Raw genomic sequence first — 13433 nt, 5'->3', positions numbered from 1 at the left:
GATACAGATTTCTTGTAGACACAGCCAGAATTTCTGTTCATTGATTAAAAAAAAAAATCTGGAAATTGCTTTTTTTCAAATGTCATTCTCTCTCCCACACACACTCAAAGATTAATAAAAACATTTTAACAAGTTATTATAATATAATATGATATGATATGATATGATATGATATGATATGATATGATATGATATGATATGATATGATATGATATAATATAATATAATATAATATAATATAATATAATATAATATAATATAATATAATATAATATAATATAATATAATATAATATTATATAATATAATATAATATAATATAATATAATATAATATAATATAATATAACATACCATAACATAACATAACATAACATAACATAACATAACATAACATAACATAACATAATATAATATAAATATTAATAAAAACATTTTAATGAGTTATTATTCTTATAAAGGCACTTTAAAAAAGGCTTTTGAAAAACCTAGTGGGTATTGATGCATCACAAAGCAATAAAAATTAACTGATGTTTATGCAAATGCACAAGAAATGTGCATTTGAAGTGCAAATGAGTTTGAAGTTCTCTGCTCAAGTTCAGAGCGTTGTTTTGGTTTTTTTTTCTGACCTGTGACCAAACCCAAGGTCCTGAGCTCAGATTTCGGGATCCCTGTATACAATTGCTGTTCACAGAGGTGATAATGACAGTGTTAGACTGTAAAAATTCAGTGTCAGCTAAGGGGAGGGAGAAATGTAACCTGGGGACTATTCCAGGCCAGAAGATTTATTTAGTGTGGTGCTGGTGTTCAGAAATCAGCAGTGCCCCTGCCAATTTTCTGGTCCAAGCAGCAGGAATATCACATCCTTCAGCTGAATTTCTCTGTTTGATTGGCTTTTAACTGAAAGGAATTAATTTTCAGTGTATTCAGTGCTCTAAACAACGTAGCAAACATCACCTGGAAATGGGCTCCTCCTGCTTAACCTTCCTCCTCTGCAGGGATTGAAATGTTTAGCCAAAGCACAGTAAGAAGATCTCTCAGCAGATTCTCAATTCCCCCATCACTTGGTCCATGAGTTTTTTCTGTGCTCCAGCTAATGAGGTGATTTCTTAAAAATTAAGTCCTGACTTTAAGCACAGTCAAATGGAATAAATTTCTGCCAACATCTCTCCAGACAGAAGAATCCTTTGATTTTTTCACTGTGCAAACTTTTAATAGTGAGCCAAAGAAAGTGATGCCTCTGATTAACAGTGATAATTGGGAATTAAAAAGCCCAAAAACCCCCCAAAGCCACGTGGAGATGCCACGACTGCAAGCTCTACTCCTTTAGCTGATTTCAGATTCAGCTTTGGGACAGAAGCATTTTTGCTGGGGAGCAGCTGAGCAAACAGGGCTCAGTGTAATGAAGAATTATCAGTGCAGCCAGGTAGGGAAGAGTGCAAACAGATCCATGTCTGCACCTTGAGCATTCCTGCAGAGCTCTGCTCCTCTTCCAGGATTTGCTTTTTGGGTTTTGAAGGATTCTGAATGAATCCTCGCCAGAATGAATGGAAATGACCCTCCCTGGTGGGGGCTGAGTTAACCTAGGCAGCTCAAAGAGCAGCAAATGCAAAGCTGAAAAGAAAAACTATCTGTAAAGCTGAAAGTGAAAGCTACCTGCACATCTGAAAATAAAAACTACTGCACATCTGAAAATAAAAACTACTGCAAAGCTGAAAATAAAAAAATACTGCAAATCTGAAAATAAAAACTGCCTGCAAATCTGAAAAGCTACTGCAAATCTGAAAATAGAAACTGCCTGCAAATCTGAAAAGAAAAGCTACTGCAAAGCTGAAAATAAAAACTGCCTGTAAAGATGGAAATGAAAACTACTGCACATTTGAAAATAAGAAACTACCTGCAAATTGGAAAATAGAAGTTACTGCAAAGCTGAAAATCAAAAACCACTGCAAATCTGAGAACAAAAACTGCCTGCAAATCTGAAAATAAAAACTACTTCACATTTGAAAATAAAAACTGCCTGCAAATCTGAAAAGCTACTGCAAAGCTGAAAATAAAAATTACTGCAAATCTGAGAACAAAAACTGCCTGCAAATCTGAAAATAAAAACTACTGCACATTTGAAAATAAAAACTGCCTGCAAATCTGAAAATAAAAGTTACTGCAAATCTGAAACTAAAAACTGCCTGTAAAGATGAAAATGAACACTACTGCACATCTGAAAATAAAAGCTGCCTGCAAATTGGAAAATAAAAGTTACTGCAAAGCTGAAAGTAAATAAAAGCTATTGCAAATCTGAATATAACTACCTGTAAAGATGAATATAAAACTACTGCACATCTGAAAATAAAAACCACTGCACATCTGAAAATAAAAACTGTCTGTAAGACTGAAAATAAAAGCTACTGCAGACCTGAAAATAAAAACTACCTGCAAATCTGAAAATAAAAGCTAGTGCATGTCTGAAAATAAAAGCTACTTAAATGACAGCTGTTATTTTATGACCTCAGTGTTTGTCATGGCTTTGATTTCATGTCATAAATAAAAACAATCAAACAAACTGTGAGATTTATAAACAGAACCTGCTGGTTTGGTACAATTCCACCCTGAGGTGATGGCAGTGGTTGGGTTTTTTTAGTGTTGAGGCCAAGGAGGTGCCTTGTGCAGCTGGGTGGGATGTGGAAAATTTCCAAATTCCCATCTCTGGGTTCCTGCCTCACCTGCCCCTCATTCCATGGGGGAATTAAACTGGGCTGTGTGCTCTCCTGGCAGCTCCAGGGCTGCGCTCCAGATATAATTCCCAGGGACCAAGGTGAGGGAATGTGCCACAAAGTTTAAATTTGAAATACTGAGGGCATTTTAGGGACTTTTTTCTCATTCCTTCCATCACAAACTTCGCTCTCAACTACACATATATAAAAATAAAACCCCAAAACAAACACCTAAATAAATAAGCTTGTCAATTGTTAAATATTGGAGAAGTAATTTATAAACATTACCTTGTAGCCACTGCATGTCAGCCCTGCATTCCTCTTGGCTAGGACACACTTCATCCTCAGGAAAAAGGATCTCTCAATTTCATATTCTGAAAGCACAAAGCACGCTGCTGATTTATTCCTGAAGATCCCAAATCTGCCCATAACTCTCCCAGGGGTGTTGATATCTGAGCTTTAGGCAGAAGCAGAAATCAGCCATTCTCCTTTCCCACCCCTGCCCTCAGGATTTGTTTCACCTCTCTGTTGGGATTCCCTGGGAAATTTGGACAACTCTGCACCATTAGGTCTTCAAATTTCTGGTTTTACCACCCTCCACAAGGAATTCCCTTGTTTCTAAACAGCTGACACCAGTTCTGCTGGGTAAAGGGAAGGAAAATCATCCTTTGGAGCCTAGGGAAACGAAGGGAATCTCCAAAATCACAACAGAATGGGAAACAAGAGAATTCCGTGGGATTGGAATAATTTGAGTGCACCTGGCTGGTAGTGTAACTTTCTTAAAAATTCATTTTTGTTTCTTTTTTCTCTCAATTCTGCTGCTGTGTTTCTTTTTTCTCTCAATTCTGCTGCAGTGCTTCTTCTGCACTTCTTTTCACTCCTGGATTTCTCAGCTGCTCTGAGCTGAGCTCCTTGGGGATGTTCCCTCACGGGGAGTCCCGTTTATCACAGCCCTCTGGGTCAGGACACAAACTCCAAAGCCTGTTGGGATCTTGTTCCTCGTGTTTATTGGGATCTTATCACAAAACTTGGCAGCTCTCTCCAGACTTTCTGCACAAGTTTAGTTCACCTCAATCTGGTTCATTTTCTTCTGATGGTACAGAATGGCCTCACTTGTGGCTCACTTTGGCTTTGAAGGCACAAAACGGCCCCAAACCACTCAGTTCTTTTATCTTTATACTCATTCTTATCCAATTAGCAATAAACACATAAATTATTTTTCTTAATGAGCCAATGACCCATCCCCTGAGTGCTGCACTGTGACATTTTCTATCCAATCACTCACTATTACCCAAAAACCTCAAGAAGAAGAACATGAAGAAGAGAGAAGGAAAAGAAACAACATTCTAAACCTTCCATCTTGTCTTCTGCTTTCTAAACTATTTTAAACTTTAACTTTTTCACCCAGTGACTTAAGAAAACTCTCTAATCTACACACTCACACTTTTAGCTATTCTAACTTCAACAGTTGTTTTCATGTATCACCATGCAAACATGCCCATAAATTTTCATGTTCTATGAAATTCAGTGTTTTTCTGGATCTCAGAGAAAAGGACACACACTCTGTGTCTCAGACTCCAACAGGTCGTGCCCAGTCCTTCTGGGCTCCCTGTGCAGTGTCATGACCTGGCTTCCAAAACTATCCTGGGAGGTTGTTTTTAAACAAATATCTTCATGGATAACTCCCAAAAAAGTTTAAAGTTCATTCAAAAAGGTTTAAAGGTCACTGTTCAGGTGTACACAGACTTTCTGCTGTAAATATGAGGCAGGAATATTCTGATATAATCTGACATTATTATCTGTAATGGTAATTACTCTCAATAATGGTTCAGACATCACAAATAATTCTGATTTTTTACTGAAGGTTGCAGTTTGGCAGAACTATTTTAGGACAAGGAAGAAAACCCATTTGGTCCAACTGTGAATAGGAAAATCAGGGAAGCAGAAGAGTTCTGTGCCTTGTCCTTACTCCCCACAGGGTTTTAACCAAAATCCACTGTCATCAGCCAGGAACTTTCTTTAATTTGATTTAACTTCTGAGTTTTACTCCTGATTTTTGTGCCTCCATCACCCAGTTCACCCCTCCTGGCCACACTCCTGCAGTGATTTGAGCCTCACACCACTGCCTGGAACCAACCTGTTCTCTATATTAAATCCTGGGCTTAAAGGTCTGAAGATACAACCACAAAAAAAGGGATTTAGAAAGGAGGGGAAATAAATATTTCCTGAGCATTTGAATTTCCCATTTATCTCTCTAATTAAAATTAGATCTCTATGGGGAAAAGCTGGCACTTGAAGGAGCTGCACATCCACTGCAGAGTTTGAAATACAAATTTATACATTGTGGGGATGGGAATGCACACAAACCCCTCCCATAATGAGCTGGATGTGCAAGACTGTGAATTAATATCCATAATTAATTAGTTTTCATATTAACTTTGTCACTGTGACCTCCCCCCTCAGTATCCCTAAAAGCAGCAGAAATGGACAGCAAAGCAACAAAGAACTGAATTAAATTTGTTAACTGTAAAACTTGTTGAATGGGAAATAGAGTCCTGGAATCCTGCTGGATGCTGCTACATCCATCAGGAGAAAACAAAACTCATCCAGGCTGGAGCTGATGCAATAAAAATTCTTCACTCTGATGAGGATGATGTAGAAAATGGGGTACTGAGAGGTTTAACAAACAAAGAGGGAGACACTGAATATTCAAATAGGAGAAATCACAGTTAAGTTTGGAAAAAAAAGAATGAAAAAAATAACAACATGCAGCATCTAGATTTAGTAATGAAATTATTGCTGTCACTGGGGTTTCTTTCAAGCAAATGTGTGAGCCCAGAGAGAATTTGGGCTGTCAAGAAGGTAAAAGAAAAAAACCAAATGAAGTGCTGCCAGTTCTTAAAGGTCAAGAGATCTGTGGGTTAAGCACATAGATATGAAAGTCAGGAGAGAAAATAATGAATAATCAAATGTTATGACTGAACCACAATGTAAGAAACACTAAAGGAAAATAAACCTCTTAATTATTAGTGAATATTCATCTAATAACTGAAGCTTGGCCACTCTGATTATTCGGGAATGTTGATAATCTAAATGCAGCATTGGAAGTGATGTGAACACCTTTCCTCTGAGTGTTATAAAATGTTTAAAATCCTATGTATAAACTATTCTATTCATTATAGAGAAAAGGTGACACCGACATGTTGCAGACATCAGCTGATGAAGGATGAGAACCAAAATAATCCTGAAGAGAGCAGAAAGCCTTGCAGAGATATTCCAGCTGCAGCTGGGTGATTCTTGTAGGTCACTTCCAGCTCAGCTATTCTATTCTATTCTATTCTATTCTATTCTATTCTATTCTATTCTATTCTATTCTATTCTATTCTATTCTATTCTATTCTATTCTATTCTATTCTATTCTATTCTATTCTATTCTATTCTATTCTATTCTATTCTATTCTATTCTATTCTATTCTATTCTATTCTATTCTGTTCTGTTCTGTTCTGTTCTGTTCTGTTCTGTTCTGTTCTGTTCTGTTCTGTTCCGTTCCGTTCTGTTCCGTTCCGTTCCGTTCCGTTCTACTCTATCCTATTCCTATTCCTATTCCTATTCCTATTCCTATTCCTATTCCTATTCCTATTCCTATTCCTATTCCTATTCCTATTCCTATTCCTATTCCTATTCCTATTCCTATTCCTATTCCTATTCCTATTCTTTCCATTTCCATTTCCATTTCCACTTCCACTTCCATTTCTATTTCTATTTATTTCTATTTCTATTTCTATTTCTATTTCCATTTCCATTTCCATTTCCATTTCCATTTCCATTTCTATTTCTATTTCTATTTCTATTTCTATTTCTATTTCTATTTCTATTTCTATTTCTATTTCTATTTCTATCTCCATTTCCATTTCCATTTCCACTTCCATTTCCATTTCCATTTCCATTTCCATTTCCATTTCCATTTCCATTTCCATTTCCATTTCTATTTCTATTCCTATTCCTATTCCTATTCCTATTCCTATTCCTATTCCTATTCCTATTTCTTATTTCTATCATATTAGATTTCCCATCCCTGGCAGTGCCCAAGGCCAGGCTGGACATTGGGAGCAGCTGGGACAGTGGGAGGTGTCCCTGCCATGGCAGGGGTGGCTCTGGATGAGCTTTAAGGTCCCTTCCAACCTAAACCACTCCATGATTTTGTGATTCCATGAAATCAGGGCCCATGTCCATGTCCAGGGTGCCCATTTCAAATGCACCACTGTTAATTTTTTACCCAAATCCATGTTTCCCTTACCAGACTCATCAAAGTTTTTCTGTTCTAACAATTATTTTATTTGAATTGTTATTTCCCTATTGCCTGCTCAGCTTACAGAGCTCCCTCCCTGAACAGATGGAGCTGAGTAGATTCAGTAAAAGCTATAAATGAGGCAGAAATTAAATGGCTTCGTTCAAATCCCAGCCCAGATTTGTCCAAACACCCTCCCAGAGCTGAAACACAATGACCTGGGAGTAAGAACACAGAAAATCCATGCTGGTGTGGACATAGAGAAGTTGTATTTCTTTCCCAGAGCACCATTTCTACAAAGTGTGTCCTCTCCATTAATCCCTTTTCTTTTATTAGCAAATCCTGCAATGCAGTTTGACTTTAAGGCAAGAATAAACCAGCTTTTCTCTGTTTCACAGATTTGTATGTTCCTACTCCCATAAACAGAATGAATGTTATGTTAAAGAAAAGGACTCTGGATATTTTGGATAAAAAATTCGTGCATTTGTTCACTCCCATTGCACAACTGCCAAGCAGGATTCTCCGAGCATTTCTGTGAAATTATGGTTTAGTTTATGGAAGTCAGCATTGTCCATCCCTAGAGGAGCAACTCTGAAATCCATCTTTGCTTTCCAATCCATCTTTAATCTCTTTTGACAGAAAACAGTCACAGAACCCTGTGGTTGCTCAGTGGAGGGAGAAGAAAAAAAAGATCACCATGAATTTTTTTCCCCACAGCTTCACCTCTCATGCCTTTGTTTCCTCTGAGGTGAAAGCTGCTCTTTTATCTCCCATTTCCAGATTTTGACATTAGCAAAATATGACACTGCTCTGCTGCAGAACCACTTTATAAATGAATATTCCTAAAACTGCCCATGTGTTGCTTTAGGAATGGGACATCTCATCTGGCACTACACTAAAAAATAAAAAATAACAAAAGTTGAAAGAAGCATTAAAATTGGGAGCTCTTGGCACAGGCAGTGATTTGTGGCTGCTCCACAGAGCAGCTTGGGTACAACCCCAGATTCCAGCTCTGGTGGAGGAGATGGAAAATGGGAAAGACAAGAATTTTTAGAGCAGTGGCCACCTGATTCCACCTTCCCTCCTGTCCACCTTGTGCCTGCCTGGAGCTGCTGCCTCCCTCTGGAGGTAAGGCCATGTGTGATAATTACAGTGTGATAATTACAGTGTGATAATTACAGTGTGATAATTACTGTCCCCATGTTCCTGCTGGACTGTTCTACCCTGGAAACACACAGAACAAAAATCCGTGTCTGGATAACGCCTCCCTGCCCATCCCCCAGACACTCTGCACGTTTTTGTCCCTTTTAGTTGGTTATTTTTGTCCCTTTTAGTTGGTTATTTTTGTCCCTTTTAGTTGGTTGTTTTTGTTGGATCTGCTCTGCTCTAGGAAGTCACACGTGCTCTGCTGTTTTTCTGGTGGGATCTGCAGAGCATCTGGTCCCAAACAGCCCAGGGAGGATCTCAGCTTGTCTCTGATGAGCACAAAGTTATGGATTTGTGAGAGACAGAAAGAATTCCAGAATCCCAGAGTGGTTTGGGTTGGAAGGACCTTAAAAATCATCCGGTGCCACCCCTGCCATGGCAGGGACACCTCCCACTGTCCCAGCTGCTCCCAATGTCCAGCCTGGCCTTGGGCACTGCCAGGGATCCAGGGGCAGCCCCAGCTGCTCTGGCAATTCCATCCCAGCCCCTGCCCACCCTGCCAGGGAACAATTCCTGCCCAAGATCCCACCTAACCCTGTCCTTTGTGAGTTTAAAACCATTCCCCCTTGTCCTGTCCTCACATGCCCTCAGGAAAATTTCCTCTCCAGTTCTCTTGGAGCCCCTCAGGCACTGGAAAGGGCTCTGAGGTCTCCTGGAACCTCCTCTTGCCCTGGCTGAGCAGGATACAGGACATGACATCTTCCATCCCTTAATTCTGAACAAGGGTGACACCAAATTCCAAACCAGAAAAGAAATGCAGGGCTCATACAGGAAGAGCTGCCTGCAAAACACAGTTTTGAGATAATCCTAGCAATCCAGGATTGGCAAAAGGGGCACCTTGATTTTCCCTGGTAATGCTTTGCTGTGGTGGAAAAGCATCCAGTTCTGTTTTCAACCCATCCTGGAGCTCCAAACTTGCACAAACTCTCCAAATTTCCTCCCCATTTGGGCAGTTTGTTCTATTTCCTGCCTGTGTTCAGAATCCTGCCAGTGCTGCAGAGGGGAAATTCTCTATTATCATTCCTATCATATCCAAACTCAGACATTTATTGACATTCACCAAAATTCTCCTTCGCTCCTCTAAGTGAAGCTTCCAAAGTTTTCCTGGGGAAGGAATTCAGCAGGAAACCAAAATAACAGATTTTTACAGTATGAGACACTCTGCTTTGGTATATTTTACCAATGAAAAGAGATGTTTTAATGAATTGTCAGCAATTTTCTCTCTTTTCTTCTTTCCACAGCAAAATTTATAATTACAATTTGCAAATAATAATTTATAAAATGATAATTTCTTTGTTTCTCAGATTTAAAGAAAACAAACTATGGTAATGGGATCATATTAAGCCATCAGTAATGGTTCTCCTGTAAACTATTTTTAAATTAATGAAAATCAAAATGTCTTTCAATGTTGGTATTTTTCCCATGTGCTTCATAAATTCATGTAAAAATCACCTTGCCAGATGCAAAATTTTTCTATTCCCTTCTTTAAATGTGATGGGAGGGAGGGTGGAGGAAAATTCTGCACAGGGATTTGCTTCTTAGCTGGGGGAAACAGAGCCCTTAAAGCATCAAGTGGAGAAAGGCTGACATAATGTATTCCACATTCCTCATGCAGCTTCCATCAGGTTGTAACTCATCATTTCAGAATGATCCAGTTGTTAGCAGAAAACTGGGATGGCTGCAGGAATTTCCACATTTCTTTCCCTGCTCTGGGGAATGTTAAGATGCTTTCAGCATGCCACGCCTCGCTGAGTGAGTCAGCAAAATTTGGGAAGCTGTGGATGTGTTTTAAAGCTTTCAAATCCCAGGAAAAGCATCTGAAAGCAATAAGAGACACACAGTGTCTGACTGCAAACACACATGGAAGGGCAGCATTGATTAATTCCTTGTTCTGGTTAACCTGCAGTGCAAATATTTTTTTTATTTTCTTGTTTTCTTGCTTTTAGCAGCTGCCAGGACAAGAGATTGATGGTTTGGGAAGTGTTGCTGCTCTGCTGCAAGCTTTAAACTCTGTGTTGTGCACTGGGAAACAAAGATTTCTGCATAAATAGTTGGTACAGGGAGACAGAGCAGCAACCCAGACATTTTGATTGTAACATTTGATTTTAACATTTGTAATCATTTGAGGCCTTAAGGTCCTGGTTGATCATGTTCATCCCAGATTTTGTTGGCATTCCATGGTTTTCCCTTCAAGGACCCTGCTGGTGGGAACTGGATGTGATCAATAATCCTGGAGCAGCCCTCAGCACCCAGTCCCTGAAATCCAACCCCAATTTCAGCCTCATCCAAAGTGCTCATCACCTCTGCAGAGGGCACTTGGTGGCATCAGGTCACAAACCCCTGCCAGCCTTGTCCCCTCCCCGTGCCAGAGCCAAAATGCTTTGCTGCTGAGCTCTGGTGGCTTGGACTGGCCTGGATATTTGGATTTAAGCTCTGTGTGAGGAGAGGAAAGGGACAAACTCCTCACAGGCCTGCAGGAAGCTCTGGAGCTGCTGTTGATGGGCCTCAGCCTGAGTGCTGGGGGTGCCACGATAGAAGAAAGATGGAAAAGCTCCCAGAGAGTGCCCAAAGGAGGGACACAAGGGTGGTGAAGGGTCTGGAGGGGCCACACAAGGAGAAGACACTTGGAATGTCCAGCTGGAGCAGAGGAAGATGAGGGGAAGCTCCTCAGGGGCTGCAGCTTCCACGAGGGCCAGCTCTGATCTCTGGTCCCAGCAGCAGGGAGCGGCTGCAGCTGGCCCAGCAGGGATTTAGGTTGGCTTTTAGGGCAAGGCTCTTCTTTCCCCAGAGGCTGCTGGCACTGCCCAGGCTCCCCAGGGAATGGGCACGGCCCCGAGGCTGCCAGAGCTCCAGGAGCATCCAGGGATGCCCAGGCTGGGCTTGTTGGGGGAGCTGGGCAGGGCAGGGTGGGATTGATGATCCTGGGGGATTATTCCCACTCAGGATATTCCATGATGAGCCAGAATTTGGCAGGGCACCACAACCAGCACCTGGCAGCTGTCCTGCAATAAGGAGTCTCCAATAAGTCACAAACATAACTTTGCAGGACTCAGACACCGCTTTTATCTCACCCTGGTTTAGGACAGGGGCCCAGGAAGGCTGATGTCAGCAAAGCCAGGCTGAACACAGAGTGTGAAACTCCAGCTTGAGTCCTCACAGGCACCAAACCAACCCCAAACACACTGAGGTGCTGCTGACCTGAAATACCTGAAGAAAAATTTGGCAGTGAAGTCACCTGAGATCTGAGCACAGCCAGCACTCACAGTTTGGAACAGATATCAAAATATTCTCCTCTTTTATTTTACCCCTTTCCTATTTTCCCTGCTGACCCACTCCAGCTGAAGAGAATGGATTTGTTTTGTTACAAATAAAGCCAAGTTTGCCTGAAGACTCAGGTGAGTTTGAGTTTGATTTGCTGAGCCATTCCCAAATTTTAATGTTTATGTGAGGGAGATTATTCCTTCTCCCCACCCAAAACACCCTCAGCTGTTGGCTTCTCTCATAGCAAGGGATCTGCACCTATTGCTTTACATTTTCTATGCTGGTCATGCAAGTAAAAAGCAGATTAAAGACTTTGTAGGTTTAAGATGGAACTCTCCAAAGCCTCCACAGCTCGTGGGGTTCATGGTTTTCATTCACCTGGAGACTTAAAAACTGAAGGAGAATTAAATCAGAGGAGTAACCTGGGTGGTTCAAGTTATTAAATATAAATATTGAAATATTAATGTTAAGTGTTAATATTAAATATAATATTTAATTCAAATATAATGCAATTATTGAATATAAATATCTTCTCCAAGTCTAGGAATTCAAAGTAGATACTGCTGCTTTGAGCTTTTTACCAATGAATTTCCTCTGCCACGCAAAATTTCATACAAAACACACATAAAATGGACCAAAATCTGAAATAATTTTCCTTATTCCTGTCCTAAATTTTCTCATCAAAGGCTTTTACTCCTGTGCTGAGCTCAGTAACTTCCCCTTGCCTAAATTCTCTCTTCTACAAAGACACCCAGCCTTGATCTGGAGATGTCAAAACTGGAAGAAATCACTGCTTCCCTCAGAATATTTTTCCTGTGGTTAATCAAACTCCCAGTTAAAAATGTGTGAATTATTCTGATTTGAGCTTTGGTAGCTTCAATGCACAGATGTTGGTCCTTGAAATATTTGGGGTTTTTTTTACTCTAAATCCGTAGTTAATTCCCAGTATTTCGTTTCTTTGGAAATTTGGACACACAGTAATTAAGTCACCTCTTAATTCCTGAATCCTGGAATGGTTTGGGATGGAAAGGACCTTAAAAATCACTTTATCCCAGCCCTGCCATGGCAGGGACACCTTCCACTGTCCCAGGCTGCTCCAACCTCAATGTTCAACCTGGCCTGGGACACTTCCAGGGATCCAGGGGCAGCCACAGCTTCCCTGGGCACTTCCCTCATCATATTCCCAAATTTTATTACCATTATTATTGCTATGAAGTCCAAACTTCAGGAATCATGTGATTATTGAAGTATTTCCCCCTGTCTTTTAGAAAAACAAATTATCTGCACTCTGTGTTTGAAGCTGTGCCTTGTTCTACACGAAACATGAGGAAGCCCAGGGCAAACTTAAAAAAATTAAAATATAAGAGTTTAAGAATGTTTATGATTTATAAATCCCAGGGCAAACATAAAAAAAAATTAAAATTTAAGAATGTTTATGCTTTATAAATCATATGTTGTTTTTTTTTTTAATAACAGGGTGATTTATCTGGAGAAAAACAATGTGACAATGAGGATTGTGTAAAGAAATCCACACACTGTTTGAATTTTGCAATAATTTGCATTTCCCTGAGAAAAAAATAAAGAAGCAGCACCCAAATTTACAAAAACTGTAAAACCAGAGATCAAAAATAATCTGTGCTCTGGGATGTTTAATCCCAGTAACAAAATATCACAAAGCACAGATATTGTTGACATTTGTGATTTTATTCCTCTCAAATCTTACCCAGCTACAACTACTGGACTAAAAATGGATATCAAAATCTGAGCTTTAGCTGAAGAAAACATCTTGAGCAAGGTAATCATGAGCCAAGCTGGAAATTTGGGATATAAAAGTCTGTGTCTGCAGTGTAATATTGATTTTATGCCTAAGCAATGCCCCAGATTGGAGAAATCTGTAAGATAATAAAGTTACAAAAGGAAATTCTTGATTCTGCCCAGTGACTTGATGATTCAGGTGTGTTTTAAAAG

At 39.8% G+C, this 13433-nt stretch overlaps 1 protein-coding gene across 2 annotated transcripts in view; it reads right to left on the bottom strand.

Annotated features, from left to right (window-relative positions):
- SIM2 (SIM bHLH transcription factor 2) overlaps positions 1 to 13433 on the bottom strand; it is a 53985-nt gene that overhangs the window by 19852 nt on the left and 20700 nt on the right. For both annotated transcript variants that reach the window (XM_058859823.1, XM_058859816.1), the window contains exon 5: positions 2998 to 3083. In XM_058859823.1, the coding sequence (XP_058715806.1) occupies positions 2998 to 3083 (86 nt within the window). The remainder of the gene's footprint in view (positions 1 to 2997; positions 3084 to 13433) is intronic.

Source organism: Poecile atricapillus, chromosome 1, assembly GCF_030490865.1.
Source record: "Poecile atricapillus isolate bPoeAtr1 chromosome 1, bPoeAtr1.hap1, whole genome shotgun sequence".
Classification (NCBI taxonomy): Eukaryota; Metazoa; Chordata; class Aves; order Passeriformes; family Paridae; genus Poecile; species Poecile atricapillus.
The sequence above is the reverse complement of the archived record's forward strand: the minus strand, read 5'-3'. Positions and strand labels throughout refer to the sequence as shown.